General features: G+C 44.7%; 1 protein-coding gene across 1 annotated transcript; it reads right to left on the bottom strand.

Annotated features, from left to right (window-relative positions):
* Positions 1–1,882: 1,882 nt before the first annotated feature.
* Positions 1,883–10,879, bottom strand: AMIGO1 (adhesion molecule with Ig like domain 1). The gene has a single exon (XM_060773238.2). It carries the CDS (start codon positions 10,248–10,250, stop codon positions 8,688–8,690), a length of 1,563 nt encoding a protein of 520 aa, XP_060629221.2. The 5' UTR covers positions 10,251–10,879; the 3' UTR covers positions 1,883–8,687.
* Positions 10,880–16,851: the final 5,972 nt, after the last annotated feature.

The following is a 16,851-nucleotide window of genomic DNA, read 5'->3' as shown; positions in this document are numbered from 1 at the left end:
GTAAAAGTATGAGGAGATCCCAAAAGACATTCTTATCACAGTTTATTTTCTTAGCACACAAATTCTTGTCAGCAATGGTCCTGTCTTTTTTGATATGAATGTCTGGAGAAAGTAGTACTGTACCTCATAGTGCTGACTCCATAGCCTATGGCAAGTTCCAGCCACGAATGCTTGAGTGGAATTACTGTCTGTTCAGATCAATCTCTCTTGTCAGCTTAGTGGGAAAAGGAAATGGTTTTTTTCTGGGCAGAGCTCATTAGTGACTGTTCATATCTTGGCACTGGAGAGCCCACATGGGTCCAGTAATCCTCCAATGAGACATGCTTTCAAGCATAAGTAAAGGCAGCTACTCTTTGGGTGAACATTGCTCTGAATTTAGATCTGGTGTGTTACACTATGCAAGCCTTTTCTTTCACAGGATCCCAAGTTTTGCCAAAAGGTACAATTTTGTTTGTCTTTCTGCCCAGTTCTAAATTCCCCGTCTGTCTAGGTTAAGACTGCCACATTTTGTTTACTAAGGATACTGTATCTTTATTTCTATATAATTAATTAATTTCCATTAGTCAGACATTGCCCAATAACTTTGGATGGTTTACAAGGATTAGACTGTGTCAGATTGAAAATTCAACAGGTGCTGCAGTAAAGGTATATCATGGTCAACTGCAACTTTAAGTTCTGGCTGCGAGGCAGATTATGAGAAATAGATGGCAGCTCTTGATTTTCCATTCAGTCAGCACAGCACAAATACAGTGTACACTTAGTGTGACCTTCTAGTCTGTTCTAGTGCTTTTGCGTGGTGAGCACAGCATGCAGTATCCTTATGTAAAGCTACAGGAAATGTCTTAAGGCCTTTCTAGTTCTGCACTATTGACCCCAAATCATTGTGTTACCAAGTGTTGTTGAACTACAAACTCAAGAAAAGTAACATTTTGGGAGGTAAAGGTTCTCCCCTGACATTAAGTCCAGTTGTGTCCAACTGTGGGGGTTGGTGCTCATCTTCATTTCTAAGCCGAAGAGCTGGCGTTGTCCATAGATGCCTCCAAGGTCATGTGGCCGGCATGACTGCATGGAGCACCGTTACCTTCCCACCAGAGCAGTACCTATTGATCTACTCACATTTCCATGTTTTCAAACTACTAGGTTGGGAGAAGCTGGGGCTAACAGCAGGAGCTCATGCCACTCCCCAGATTTGAACCTGCAACCTTTTGGTTAGCAAGTTTAGCAGCTCAGCAGTTTAACCCACTGTGCCATAGGGACTCTCACATATCTAATTGTAGCTTCCAATGAGAGGTCTACAATTTCCATGACATCAATTACTAGAGATGATGTGAACTGACTAGTAACTTCATGGTACAAGAAAATCATGAAAACTACAAATAATTTTGGCAATGTTTCACAACTCTCTTGGGGTGTTTGTGATGGTCCACATTGCCAGAAGAAACTTCTGTGAAGCATTTGTGACAAAACATTTACCATGAAATTTGGACCCTACAAATAAAATGCAATGCTGCTATGCAGAAAGGATCCCAAGTGAACACCCAGGAGGAAAATGCAGATTTTAGCTTTGTTCCATGGCAAGTAGGTTGGCTAGCTGAACAGGAGGATGGACCAAGATAACAGGAGCTACAACAACTTCATTTGTCTCAAGGCTACAAAGCATTTAGAACAGAAGTAATCCTCCAAATATTGCTGAGCCACAAACTTCATCTTCCTTCACCGTTACCTTGTTGGATAGAATCTGCCTGAAAGTCCTACAACTTCTCGGGGGCCTCAGGTTGCCCATCCAGGTGCAATGTCAGGTTGTACAGGTGGTTATCCTGCTCTGTTCAGCTCCCTTTTGTGCTTGGCTGTTTGACCATTCATTGGGGAGGTCAAAATGAGATCTAATCAACAATGCAAGTTTATTTGTCTTTTTCTTTTTGCAGTGGAATATTCTAATTATCAAACAATTTATCCTGAAACTGTCACTTTGGCCACATTTACTTGCCTCTAATGAAATGCTACAAACCAAGGCCTGTATCCATCATGAACCATCCTGAGGGAGAAAAAAATAGAAGCAAAAAGATCCTGAAAATGCATATTCATAAACCATGTTTTATTTTTCACCTGTGTCTATGCCGGAGAGTACAGACTATCTGACAGAGAAATACAGCCCAGATACTCTCTGGGATTGATCATCTCTGCCTGAAATATGTAAGCATGTATGTTTCCTCTGTAGGTTCGAGTTGTATTTTGCTTGACCTCAAACCACATAATGGGGAATGGGAGATGGGGGCCATGCTGGATTATAAGCATCTCATTTTTTTTGTTCAGAGCTACAAGAGCTATCGTGGATTTGTTGCATTGCTTCACAGGGCAGTATGCCTGTCTTTCACTTGCATCCATAAATACATACACACAAACCTAATCTGTGTCCTTCCTGGAGTTTTTTGGGGGATTTCCAATAATCTGCTAAGGAACCATCTGGTTCCAAATTCTGCCTGAAGATCAGGCTCTCTCCTTATTTCCTTCCCTAAGCCAAGCTTGCAGCTGCATTGCATATTTCTCATGCACAGGCATTGACTAAAGCATCAGGAATGGGAAGCACATTCATCGGGACCTTTCTAAATGTGAATAGAGTGGAGCTGTGAGCTGCCTAATTTCTCTCCACTGAGATGACGCTCCGCATTTGACCTCATCAGCAGGCAGACAGATTCAGGGCAGCCTGACTCATGCAGGCCAGGTGTACGTTTGACCAAGGAGGGTATGGAGTGCTCATCTGTGTAGCTTCAATTTAATCCCCTGTTAAAGAGGCTCGACGTGCAGAATGTTGCCAGCTGAGCGGATAGGATACAACTGATGAAAAACCTATAGCGCTAGCTTACATATCTTGATTGAACTATCTGAGCCTTTTAAAATGACCTAGTGTTAATGAGCCTTATAGAAGCACTTAGCTCTGGTAATCATTCATGAACAGGCTAGAAGGTTACACTAAGTGGACACAGACTATTTATTCCTTTGACTGCAGCATGTTGTGGATCTGTGGGCAGCTCATTCCCAATCTCATCTCAAAACTATGTAGTGGAATCTAAGGATCGTTTCAATTCACATTGAGCAGTAGTAGTGGTTACACAAAAAACAAATACCAATCTATGATCTATTCTTGATCACAACAGGTATATTTCTAGCTGTAATACTTATTCTCATCTCCATTATATATATGTTTCTGTGGGTGAAAATGCAGGGAGAAAACAAGAGCTCTCTCCTGGCAATTTAAAAATGTGGTCAAAGCACGTTGGGATTCTCAGCAGTGATCCTGCTCATGCAAACAGTAAGCACAGAGAAGACCTTTGCTGAGGGGTGAGTAGTTCACTTGCTCTGACACCACACAGAGAGCAGGTGGATGTTTCCTTTAGGTTTGCAAGAGGGAACCCATCTGGGTGGCTTCTTTTCTGACTGTGAGTTTTGACGGAATAAAAAGATTGCCTTGCTAATTATTGATGAGGCATAATTATCTATGGGACAGAGCTCCTTTCTTTCTGCAGTTCATCCCTTTGAACAGGAAGAACAGAGGGAGAGATGAGTGATCAGGCAACAGAACAGGGGCTCTTCCAGCGTAAAGCCTTGATCCAGAACCATTTCCCCATTAGCAGCTAGCAAACAGGAAGCTCAAAAGTAATTTTGCTGAATATGAGGATCTTGGTAAATAGCTGAAAGAGTACTGGGTGAACTGAGCTTTAGAGTAGTAGGGGTAGAGACACTGGTAAAGATCATCTTGGGGTTAGGGTGTAAGAAGTACACTAAACCAGATTAAGTAGATGGACAGATAGGAAGGTGTGTTGAGCTCTGCAGACTGATCCTTCAACCATGCTTAGGCCCCTTCTACACTGCCATATAAAGTCCAGAATATCTGCTTTAAACTGAATTATATAGCAGTGTACACTCATATAATCCACTTCAAAGCAGATAATGTAGATCATCTGCTTGGATAATTTGGATTATATGACAGTGTAGAAGGGACCTTAGTAATGGCTTCATTACAAACACCAGACTCCTGACCTACTTTTTGCCCCCTTTGTTGTGTTTTCTTACTTCCACCAGTGAAACTGGGTGATGTTTCCTTTGTTTCTAGTGGAGGAAAGTACTGGACCCATTCTGCAAGAGTGGTGTCTCCAAGCTTTGGGCAAAATCCTGTCAGTGGACCCTCCTCCTTGCCGATGATCTCATTCACTTTGCCTTGAGACACAACCCATAAAATAACATCAAAGGGAAAAGTGCTGCTCATCTTCACTATGACCATGAAATCAGGGATGGAAAGGCAAGAGATGCCCAAAGAGGAGCAGGGAGCTCTGGGAGTCAGCCTGGTGAGCCCCTGCAAACATTGTTGGCTCCTGGAGCAAAGCCTGTGTCCAATATTATCCTGGGACTGCAAGGTCATCTCCTGCACATTTCACTATAATCAACACAATTAATGATAGCTTTCAAGGTTGCTCCCCTGTTAAGGGACCAACAGAAGCTGCTTAGATATATATACTTGTCATAGACAAAACTAAACATTCCCTGTCTCCCATTGGCATAAGTATTTTCAGGAGGAGGAACAGCTTCAGCAGGGAGATGATGTTGAATGAAACCAGTCTTGTGGCCTTGCCCTGTTTCAAAAAGCATTCAGCTTCAGCAGATTGATGAACAAGTCATTGGGAGACCATATGCTCATAGCAAGTAAGATTTATGTAGTGTCTTCAAAGTTACACCAGAGTGGAGAACCTAGGTTGACCAAAACTGCAACTCTCACAGACTTTCTGCTAGCCATGCTGAGTGAAACTGAATGGGGTTTTAGGCCATAACAACTGGAGGCATATCTACTTCTTGGATATGCGATGTCACTCCCCAATTAAAAATTAAAATCAAAACAGATTGAGAATTTGTTAAATCTGATTATTCATCTAGAGATACTCTTACCAGTCATGTACTTTTACACCCCCTATAAATGTTAGTATTGCCACTAGCACAGTCTAAACATTAGGCTTTTCTAGCATAACATCAGAGGCTGCATAAAGTGTGTACACCCACACACTAATTCATACTTGCACACATGTGCATACTTGAGACAGCTAAAGGCCCTTTACACCCTCACTATGACTCATTAGCATTATGTTCACATAGTTCTGTCACACCAGAATCAAGGGTTGAGTGATATTTGGGAACATATGCTTGCAAGTATCTTCAATATCGCAAATTAAGGTTCTTGGATACTAGGAAAGATTTATGGGTGTGAACATAGATAATGTCAATCAAAGTAAATAACAACTGGCCAGATGGCTAAATGGTCTAACCTACCTCATTTATCTGACCCTTAACTGCACCAAATACATGTGGATATAAGAGAATTTAGACTGATGCATCTGATACTGGGGTTACTCTGCAAAGGTAGAACTATGCTGTGTTATGAATCAGATTCTCTTCAACTATACTGTGATGGATGTCTGTACCTTTAGACTACAAACCTTTCTCCCACAATCACCTATTTGAAAGTCGGGGGGTTGGAAGAGAGCAATCCCTTACCTGGACTTACTGCGATGGACCACAATCTTTATGATATGCAGCAATATGGCTCTGTCCTGCCAAACAAAAAAGGGTTCAAACAGCAATGGCACCAACAAGTAGGTAAGAGTGTTGCCCCATTCTCCTATTTTTTGCCACATCTGGAAAAATGTAACAGTCTAAAAACAGTTGGTTACAGTTATTAGCATGAATGAATATGTAAAGGTAAAGGTAATGTTAAGTCTAGTTGTGTCTAACTCTGGGGGGTAGTGCTCATCTCCATTTCTAAGCCGAAGAGCTAGATCCATATTTCTAAGCCGAAGAGCTAGGTACATAGATGCCTCCAAGGCCATGTAGCCAGAATGACTGCACAGAGCGGTCTTACCTTCCTGCCGGAACAGTATCTATTGATCTACATTTGGCAGAAGCTGGGGCTAATAGTGGGAGCTCACCCCACTTCCCAGGTTTGAACCGCCAACCTTTCAGTCATCAAGTTCAGCAGCTCAGCAGTTTAATCCGCTGTGCCACCAGGGAGGCCCTAATATAACTTGTTATAGTGCAAGATTGCTGAGTGTTGTTTTGCTTTACTATGTCAACAGCTCCGAGTGACCTATTTCCACATTTGTTTTTAAAAAATGCATAAGGGAATCTGAGATGTGTGCATTCTTTAGTAGTGCTCTGATTTTGCTCCTAGGGTCCGGGGATTTTAGAAACTAGGTTTGCTGCAAGATTTAGAAGGGAAGGAGTGTTTGGGACACGGCAACTCTCTTGGTTTTGTATTCAACTACAGGCATACAAGAATCAGTCAGTCATTCCAGACCATTATTGCTAAATTCTCCCTGCTTTCATCATGTGCAGTGTAACAAATAAATAAATAAGGAAATAAATACATTCTTTTCATTTCTTAAACAAATAGAAATAAAGCATTGAGTTTTCCCTTCTCCCCCTCATGTGGCTTTCAGGCATCTTTGTCTTTGACTGCATGCTTCTTTGAGAGGACTTCTTCCCAACAGTGTACTAGGGACAATGACAAAATACACTCGAGACAGTGGCAAAGTCCCTAAGCTAGCTGATTCAGCTGAAGAGGGAGCGTAGTATTCCACTTTGGGCTCTGCACAGTTCTTGAGGGTTTCCCTATAGTGGAGCGACAACAGAGAGCCTTAGGGCTGTAAAGCAAGGTTCCTATGGCTATATAGCATAGAGCTCTGGCTCTTTAGGATCAAGAATGGTGTGGACCCATTCGCAGCTTTGTGCAATACATTCTATGGCTTATTGTGTCATTTATCTACCTACCCTGACACATCCTGCTTCTACTGACCATTCTTCTCTGCAGGCATAAGATAATCTTAATTTGAATCAACAACAGAGCCAGAATTGAGATAAAACTGGAATCTTTGCAAATAGCACAACTTTTGAGTGGCACCATTGTTTCAAAGGCCACCCGTATTGAATGAATCATTCTGAGTTGGCAAGCCGATGGAATCCTGCCTTCTCTTGGGACTTGAAAAATCAATATGGGGAAAATAAGTGCAACATCTTTCTCCTGCACTTGCTTGAAAACAGCTCAGATGGGTTTGTGCTGCAAATGTCCCACAAAGAAAGCAGCAGGTGCAAATCAGTACATGGCTTGGCTTTGACTCTCACAGAATTAGAGGAAAAGGAGACAAGCCAACAGGGTGTCCCAAAAACTAGTCCTTGGTTTCTTTCCCCTCTCTTCTAAATCCCATTCTCTAAGAAGGACTGAGAGATAAGCCAAAGAAGGAATGAATGCAGAACAAAAAACAATACTGGAAAAAGAGCCAAACACACTGGAATGGGTCTTAAGTGAGGCTTGAAGGGAGTACAAATAATCCCAGAAAGTGTCTCTTCTGCCAGAAATGCTGCCTATGCCTTGTTGCTGAAATGAGGGATAGAGTTCCATTGTAGTCGCAATCAGTCCTGAACTGTTCTTGCTGCCCATCCGCACCAGAAGAGCTCAAGACTGTGGAACACTTGGTCTCCTGAAACAGTTAGGCCTATAGAGAACTTTATCAGGGAAGATGGGGCTGCTGCACTGATTCTGGATGTCTTATCTCTAGTTCTGAAAGGATAGATTGCTGGGCTGCAACCCTGGCTCTGCCCTCAACATATGTCACGGATAATGGGAAATTTTATCATAAGCCTGCCAAGCAAAGAGCTGCATTTGGCCATGCCATGCTACGGTTTTCATTCAAGCAAAGTGGGGAATCATAGAGCTGGAAGAGATCTCGCGGACCATCCAGTCCAACCAGGATTTTCCAGTCTAAGCAGGAAAATTGCATTCCAAGAACCCCCAACATATTATATCCTCTTTTTTTTGATGCTGTGAAATTTAAAATCTCTGAGTTGAACTCCCTTTTACAAAGCTTTCTATGGAAAAGGGACTACCCTTCGCCCTGGTAGATTTCTATCTTCTCCACCACTATCATCAAGGATGATTTAGGTTTCCAAAACAGGTCGGGCTGCCTGGAAGAAAATGCTTTGAACTGTATCCTGAGAAGCCTTGTATGGTGGAAACCTTCATTTTCCATCCCCAAAAATATGCAGCATGTTTGTTTGTTTTTTTAAAAAATCCTTAAGTAGTTAAAAGAGGAACATATTTTCCCCACAGTGCTATGGCTGGTTGGGATTACTGCTGTGGCTAGAGCTACTACGGCGATGAACTTCATTTAATGTGCGTGGTTTCAGGCCTACTTCATGCACCCAATGAAGCAGACTGCCACCTACAAAAGCATATGCCACACTAACATCATTGGTTTTAAAGACGAGACAGGACGCAACCACTTCTGCTACGCAAGGCTTGAGGGGGAAGTTTCCTGATAGAGAGAACCCAGTAAATGCACTGGCTGGTTGACCCTGTGCTCTGCTTCTCTAGGTGGAAGATCTGCAAATTTCCAGCACAGGAGAACTAAACAATCATTTAGTTCCCCCCCCCCCCCCCCCACTCCACCCCTGCAAAAAAGAGAGCTCCATAATGTCTGTACTTCAAGAACAAGTTGGGATGTCAGGTTTTCAAGACTGGGTTTGACAGAAGCAGGCTAAAGCAGTTAAGACTATTATGGTATCATGGAGGAGTGGACCAAGTATGACTCTGATGCCTGAAGGACGTGGGTCTAATCCCACTCTTTTTCGCTCCACTGTCCTACTCATCACAGCAGCCCCACCAACTCAGCCTTTCCCTTGTCTCTACTGCCTCCTCTCCCGCCTTCATTTTGTGAGCCTCCCACAATGGGAGTATCTGAGAAGACCGAGCTGACAGAGTCTGGGTCCGACAGTTTCCTCTCTCCCTTTGAGACCCCTTTCATGCCCTGTTGGGGGGAGCTGTTGGGCTTGCATTTGCCATTCTGGCCTTGCTCGTTGCCTGTGTGCCGATTTAACCCTTCCTTGCCTCCGGTCCCTTCAGTGTTGTGGTTAGGAGTGGTGCTGAGGACAGAGGAATTGATACTGTCCTCTTGTTGCTCGGCCTGCTTCTCGCTGTTGCGGCACCAGCATCGGCACGGAGTCAGGTAAAGGTAGATGAGCACCAGAATGACACTCAGGATACAGCCCACGAGGGTAGTGTAGGCCGTGTTGAGTGTGTCGGGGATCCCATGCAAGGAGTAGTTGTGGACAGTGACATGCACGCAGAGGGTCTCGTTGAACACCTGGCTCACTGCATAACAGGTGTAGGGCCCCATATCGTCCACACTGATGTTTTTGATCTGAAGGCTCCCATTGGCCAGCACACTAATGGAGCTGTTTTCCCCCTCCTGGGGAACGCGCTCTAACTTGGGTGTCATCCACTCCCTGACGGCCACCCCTCGTTGCCGGGTGTCGCAGTTGATCACAACTTCTTCCCCACGGTGGACCTCCAGGGCCTGTTCTTTGAATTCGCTGCAGTTCATCAGCCTCGGGTCACTGAGGCTGGAGATCTGGACGGCTTCCCCATTGTGGAAGCACTTGAGCTCCTCCTCAAAGTCCACAGCGGAGCTGAGCTGCCGCTTCCTCCAGTGGGTGAAGAGGTTGTAGAGCTCGCAGTGGCAGGCCAGGGGGTTGCCGTGGACGTAGAGGCCGTTCTTCACCCAGGCCGGGAGCCGGTTGACCTCCTTCACCGACAGGTGCTTGATCTCGTTGGAAGACAGGTCCAGCAAGGCAAGCTCGGGCAGCTGGGCCTCCCCCTTTTTCACCAGCTCCAGCGGGAAGCGGGAGATCTTGTTATGGCTCAGGTACAGCCTCCGCAGGCTGCCCATCTCCTCGAAGGCGGTGCGGTCGATCTTGGTGATGCGGTTGGCGTAGAGGAGCAGCACCTCCAGCTCTTCCAACTTGCTGAAGAGGTTCTCTCCCAGCGAGCTGATAGCGTTGGAGGAGAGGTCCAAGTACTTGAGGCGGGGCACGTTGCAGAAGGCCTCGGTGGAGATGAAGGACAGGCCGTTGTGGCTGAGGAGCAGCGAGTGGAGCAGGGGCAGCGGCGAGGGCGTCCACTCGGCCCTCAGGCGGCCCAGCTCGTTGTGGCTGAAGTCCAGCACGGTCACGTAGGGCGGCAGGTGGGGCGGGAAGGCCTTCAGGCCGGCCTGGGAGCAGCTCAGGATGTTGCTGGCGCAGACGCACTCCTTGGGGCAGCCCAGCGACACCACCCCTCCGCCCGGCAGGGACAGGCCCAGGCCCAGCGCCAGCCACGCCGCCAACGGGGGGCCACGCCAACGGGGGGCCGAGCGGGCATCCCGCAGCCACATGGTCAGTCGGGGAGGGCAGGGCAGGAGGGAGGGAAGGTCACATTCCTCCCGGTCGGAAGGGCAGGAGCCTCATGCCCGGCGCTGCGGATGCGAGGTCCACCTGCTGCTGCTGCTGCTGCTGCAAAGGCGCTGCCTCCAGCCTCCCCTGGTCCCAAGGAGTCCCTTCCTGCCGCTCCTGCGTCTCTGGCTGCCCTTCCTCAGCCTGTCCGCCGAGCCCTGCAGGCGCCGGGAGCCGCGATGTGTTGCATTGCACCACCGCCGACACCGCCCTCCCGTCTCTGCGCCCTGGCACTCACCCGCCGCCGGGCAGCCAGCCTTCCCTCCTTCTCTGGTCCCTCTCCTCCTCCGCCGCCGCTCTGCTTTCCCCGCTCAGCCCATCCCGGCTGCGGCTTGCGATGCAGCCCGAGCAGGAGAAGGTCGGCGGGGAGGCGTCCCCCGCCTTCAGTGGTGCTCCGGGCGGCCCAGAAGGAGAGCGGCACGGTAGCGCTTTCTCCGGCGGCCAAGAGGAGTCCGGGCCAAGAGGGCAAAGGCGAGCGAGGCTGGGCGGCGGGAGCCAGGAGGCTGGGGAGGGACCCAGAAAGAGGAGGAGGAGGAGGAGGAAGAGGAGGAGGAAGGGAAGGGAGGGGAGGGGGAGGATACGCGCGCGCGCCCCCGCGGGCCTCTGGGAGCGCGCGCGTCCAATGAGAGCCGCGCGTTGCTCCCCCCGCCTTTCCTAGAGTGCGTCTCCTTCCGACCCCCAAATTCCCCGTTGCCTCGCGTGAGTACTAGAGGAAGGAAGGAAGGAAGGAAGGAAGGAAGGAAGGAAGGAAGGAAGGAAGGAAAGAAGGAAGGAAGGACGGACGGACGGACGGAAGGAAGGAAGGAAGGAAGGAAGGAAGGAAGGAAGGAAGGAAGGAAGGACAGACAACTGGCGGGGCATGTTGAAGGAAGGGAGGGAGGGAGGGGAAGGAAAGAAAGAAAGAAAGAAAGTAAAAGGAAAGAAGGAGAAAGAAGGAAGGAAGCAGAGGAAGAAGGGGAAGGAAGGAAGGAAAGAAAGAAAGAGGGGGAAATAAGGAAGGAAGGAGAAGGAAGTAAGGAAGGAAGAAAGGAGAAGGGAGGAAGGGGAAGGAAAGAAAGAAGCAGGAAAGAAGAGGAAAGAAGGAAGGAAAGAAGGAAGAAAGGAAGGGAAAGGAAGGAAGGGAGGGAGGGAGGGAAGGAAGGAAGGAAGGAAGGAAGGACAGACAACTGGCGGGGCATGTTGAAGGAAGGGAGGGAGGGAGGGGAAGGAAAGAAAGAAAGAAAGTAAAAGGAAAGAAGGAGAAAGAAGGAAGGAAGCAGAGGAAGAAGGGGAAGGAAGGAAGGAAAGAAAGAAAGAAGGGGAAATAAGGAAGGAAGGAGAAGGAAGTAAGGAAGGAAGAAAGGAGAAGGGAGGAAGGGGAAGGAAAGAAAGAAGCAGGAAAGAAGAGGAAAGAAGGAAGGAAAGAAGGAAGAAAGGAAGAGGAAGGAAGGAAGGAAGGAAGGAAGGAAGGAAGGACAGAAAACTGGCCCCAAGATGCTGGACAGTTTCCACTCTCTTCCGATCCCTCCTTTCTATTCTCAAAGAGTTCTGTAAAGCCCCCATTTAGGCATCACATTCTTTTGTTCCATGTTTACAATCTTTTCCAACTCTGGTTTTCAAATTGTTGCTTTTTAACTTACAGATCTCACGGCTATTTTGTTTTTATGCTTTCAAACCAACCAAGACCCCTTCTCCTCGTCCCAGGGAGTCAGCCCTGGGTTCAGTTCCCTGCGGGAGGCTCCTGCTGGCATCGGAGCAGTTCTTAGAAAGTAAGAAGTGTCCATGAATAATATCAGATGTTAAAAATTAAACTTACTATATATGTATACATATAAAGACTAATGTGCTTTATCTTCCATTATCCACTCCCTTCCACAGATGTGTATACCACATTATAAAGATGTGTATACCACATCATAAACATGAACATGCCAAGTGTTATGATGCAACTTCAAAATAATATATGTTTCAGTTTTTAAAAAGAATGCCTAGATCAGTGGTTCCCGACCTTGTTTTGATCAGGGACCACTTGGTCAGGGACCACTTTGACCAGGGACCACTCTCCAACACTAATACCAAAAGGGTTACAAATCAGTTTTTGGTCAACTTTGGATTATAATGATCCTATTAATTTATTAGGGTTTTCTTTGGGAAGGAATACTTGGAGGTGGTTAATATACCAGTTCCTTCCTCTAAAATAGACCCTCCAGCTCCTGAATTTAGTTGGTGGTCTCCCACCCAAGGACTTATCAAAGCTGAACTTGCTGCTGAGCTTCCAAGATCAGATTGGATCTGGTGCCTTTACAATAAGGGTAAAAAATGTTCATATACACATACATTGTATGCACAAAATTGTGGGGGTAGAATTCAACCTGACTTCCAAAGGCATTGGAAAACAACCACCCTGCAAAGAAGTTTTAAAACTGAGATTTAAGCGTAGTAATGGAACTAACAACTTTTAGGAATATGATTCCAGGAACAGGGAGCAACAAGGTCAAAAGGATTAGGCCAAGGGTCCTCAAACTAAGGCCTGAGGGCCACATACGGCCCTCCAAGGTCATTTACTCGGCTCTCACTTGGGGTCAACCTAAGTCTGAAATTACTTGAAAGTACACAACAACAACAACAACAACAACACAATCTCATCAGCTAAAAGCAGGCCCACACTTCCCATTGAAATACTAATAAATTTATATTTGTTAAAAAATTTCTTCATTTTAATTATTGTATTGTTTTTTTAATTTTTTGCACTACAAATAAAATATGTGCAGTGTGCATAGGAATTCATTCATGTTTTTTTTTTTCAAATTATAATTTGGCCCTCCAACAGTTTGAGGGACTGTGGCCTGGCCCTCTGTTTAAAAAGTTTGAGGATCCCTGGATTAGGCCAAACTGGGGAGCAAAAAAACTCAAGGACTGAAGGTTCCTCATAAATACCCAAGCTAGGCAATAATGAAAAATTGGGACTGAAAAATAGTGAGGGTTGATTTGATCTTGAGCTTAAAAATTTAAAACAAGAAAAAGCCCAAATCCTTTAAAAAGGGAAGTATCCAATGGAGGGGGGTCAAAATGGTGGCCTGATCATGCTTAGGCGTGATATTTTAGTGTTGGGAAGGGAGCAGGAAGTGAGAGGGACCCCTATACCAGGCACACAAGCATTCAGGAGAATTGCCGAATGCTTTCATGGCTGGAATCACTGGGTTGCTGTGAGTTTTCTGTGCTGTACGGCCATGTTCCAGAAGATCCCTCAACCTCTGAGTATGCCTGCCATAGATGTGGGTGAAATGTTGGGAGCGAATGCTTCTGAAACATGGCCATACAACCCGGAAAACTCACAGCAACCCTGTTCAGGAATACTTGGCTGGATGGCAAATGGCCAATTAAGTGTGGCAGGTTTTTAACCTGTGTCTTGCCAACAGGAGAGGTGTCTCTTAGCAAAGAAACAACAGATCTGGTTACCAGCGCTGCAGCAGGAGCCAAGAAGGCCTCAATGTCGTCAAACTGCGTGTTTCCCAATAGAATGGATTAACACTTTTTCCCCCAGAGGAAGCAGAGAATGAGAGGTGCAAAGGAAAGATGAAGAGATGAACTAACAGTTGATGGGAGTATCTAAAAAGATTGTTGCTGGGATCCCTGGGTATTTCTGAAATTCTGCATGCTTTCATTTTATCAGTCAATAGACACAAAATATATCAGGTTACTTTTGAAGCTTCCCAGCTTCTTCATCAGGTAAAGATTGCAAACGTAACGGGTAGTATATCTTTCTCACTAGCATATCTGCAGGAATTAATTTCATCCCTTTGTTTTTCATTCTCTCTGTTCGACTTTTGTTTTTAGATCTAAAGCTGTCAGCCTGGCCTTTGGGGCTGAAGCCATTCTTTTTTCCCTTTTGCTCAGCTTAAAGTGCCATAAACTTTGGCAATCCAATGCTTGGAGAGAGAGTGTGTACATTCAGTGTTATTTATCCCCCTCTCTTCCTTTTTATCTCTCATTTTAAAAGTCACTGGGCAAAATGTCTTAGATTAAAATGTTCAGCAATACTCTTCATCTGTTCTATTTTTAAATTGAATTTATTGCCGTGAAATTGTGCTACAACATTATCAGCGACTTATTTATTTATTTACTTTACTTGTATACCGCAGTTTCTCAGCTCAACAGGCGACTCAATGCGGTTTGCAACATGGATAAAAATCAATCAACAATATACAATTTAAAACTATAAGAGTATAATATACAATATTGACACAACAATAAACAACACAATGCATCTCATAACTAAAGTCGTGATCCAAATCGGTCGATATTTCCATTCCTGTAATCATCACATTCATTGCACTGATTAACCGAATGCCCGCTCGAACATCCAAAAAAGACTTGCATTCTTTTTTGTTGTGACTTGCTGTCAATTCAACTTCAACTTACGGCACTGATCTGCTTAGTTCCTGTAAACTTGGGGCTATGGCTTCCTTCATGGAATCAATCCATCTGTCTTTTTCTGTTTTGTTTAAACAAACTGCATGATGATGATCCTTATTTTCAACAGTTTTCTGATACTATATTTGTGCATAATACTATATTTGTGCATAATACTATATTTGTGCAAAATACTAAAAGAGAAATGCTTTTATTGGCCAACCAAAATGCACAAAACACATCATGCAAGCTTTCGAAGCTTTACTGCAATGTGTGGGGTTTTTTTTGGGGGGGGGGAGTTGTCCTCCTTTGCTACACTAACATTTTGTTGTTGGTTTTTGAGCTTGAGCAGCCCACCAGATCCTATTCAATCAGCACCAGAGAAACCTGTGGTTTTTTCAGAATCTTATTACAGTAGAGTCTCACTTATCCAACATAATCGGGCCAGCAGAACATTAGATAAGCAAAAATGTTGGATAATAAGGAGGGATTAAGGAAAAGCCTATTAAACATCAGAGATTATGATTTTACAAATTAAGCACCCAAAATCATGTTTTGCAACAAATGGACAGAAAAAAGCAGTTCAATACACAGTAATGTTATGTAGTAATTACTGTATTTATGAATTTGGCACCTAAACATTGCAATGTATTGAAACAGCTGTGAATCCGGGTGGGAGGCAGACTGTGTTGGATAATACACAAAGTTGGATGAGTGAAGTTTGGATAAGTGAGACTCTACTGTACTTCTATTCTTGCAGCTCTAATCAGAATAGGAATCCACTTACACAAGGGTTAAATGAAAAGTAATGCCTCCACCTTTGTAACTCCTCAACAGATGGCAGTACTGGTATGCACAGACAGTCGGTCAATGTGACTTAAGCAACGTGCAGTCACTGACTGCGTGTTGCTTAAGTCGCATTGACTGACCGTCTGCACAGGGTTCCATACTTTGTACTTTAACAACACAACCATTCAATGCTAAGGCTTCCTGTCAAAATGGAACTGTAGAGGAGAGTCTACTGAAGAAGCCAGTACCTGCCACATACTAGTACTGCCATCTGTTGGGGAGTTAAGAAGGTGGAGGCATTACTTTTCATTCAACCCTCGTATGTCACTCCACAAAAACATATGCGTCTAATGTGTGCATACAAAATATCTTAACATGACATGCAAGTATGTAACATACATGCAGGAAATATTGCATATGTCATGTATTTCCCTACCCTGACTAAAAGGAATATCCAGAAGTGGTTATTCCAGTTCCTTCCTCTGAAATATATCTTACAGCACCTGGTGTTTGTTGATGATCTCCCATCTAGTACTAACCAGGGTTGATTCTGCTTATCATCTCCAAGACAAGGCAGAACCTAGTTCTTTTAGGGTATTTAGGCCCACAAATACTTTTATGTAATGAGTTGAACCAACACTCAGCATCTCTTACAACATTACATGGTGGTCCAAGAATCAGCCCTGGTCTGTGAAACATCATCTGCCAATCCATAATGAGTTTCCAAGGAACTATCCAAATATAGTAAAACATCACAAATATGATACTGGTCCTTGGCACACTGGGAGTGGATGCCTTTCCACTATGTCAGATAGCTTGAGAAACACCATCTTAAAAGCATCAAGGTTCTACATCACACAAAGGATACGGGTTATCTCAGCGGGTGTTTTCACAAATGTAAGTATGCCTTTTAGTCTGGAATGTGTTATGGATGAAAATTACTAAGACGTTGAAAGAAAAGGGCTGTTTTAAAATAGAACATTCTTCTGTACTTTCATTTGATCTACAGGTGCTGTGAATAAAGAAAAATAGGAAAATATGTGAAATGGCCTCATTTTCATTACACATCAAGTTCCTGTTCCACTCCAGGGAGAGAGGGGGTTTCATCACTGTGAGTGTACTATGTTGAATTTAGAGTCAGCGTTACTAGGCAAAGAGCAGCTGTCGTACTTTGCACCTTCTGCATACAAAACCACACTCCCTCACAATGAAAGCTTCACTAGCATTTATTAGTCATCATGTGCATATTAAAATAAATTGTTAAGACTCTTTTCCTGATGCCCAAGGCAGCAACACAAGAAATGCAAAATAGATAAAAGAATGACAAAAATCTATAGGCAACAAAACAAATCACATTGATAA

The sequence above is a fragment of the Anolis sagrei genome, chromosome 4 (genome assembly GCF_037176765.1).
Source record: "Anolis sagrei isolate rAnoSag1 chromosome 4, rAnoSag1.mat, whole genome shotgun sequence".
Taxonomy (NCBI): Eukaryota; Metazoa; Chordata; class Lepidosauria; order Squamata; family Dactyloidae; genus Anolis; species Anolis sagrei.
Note: the sequence above shows the minus strand (reverse complement) of the source record. Positions and strands in the feature narration are given on the sequence as shown.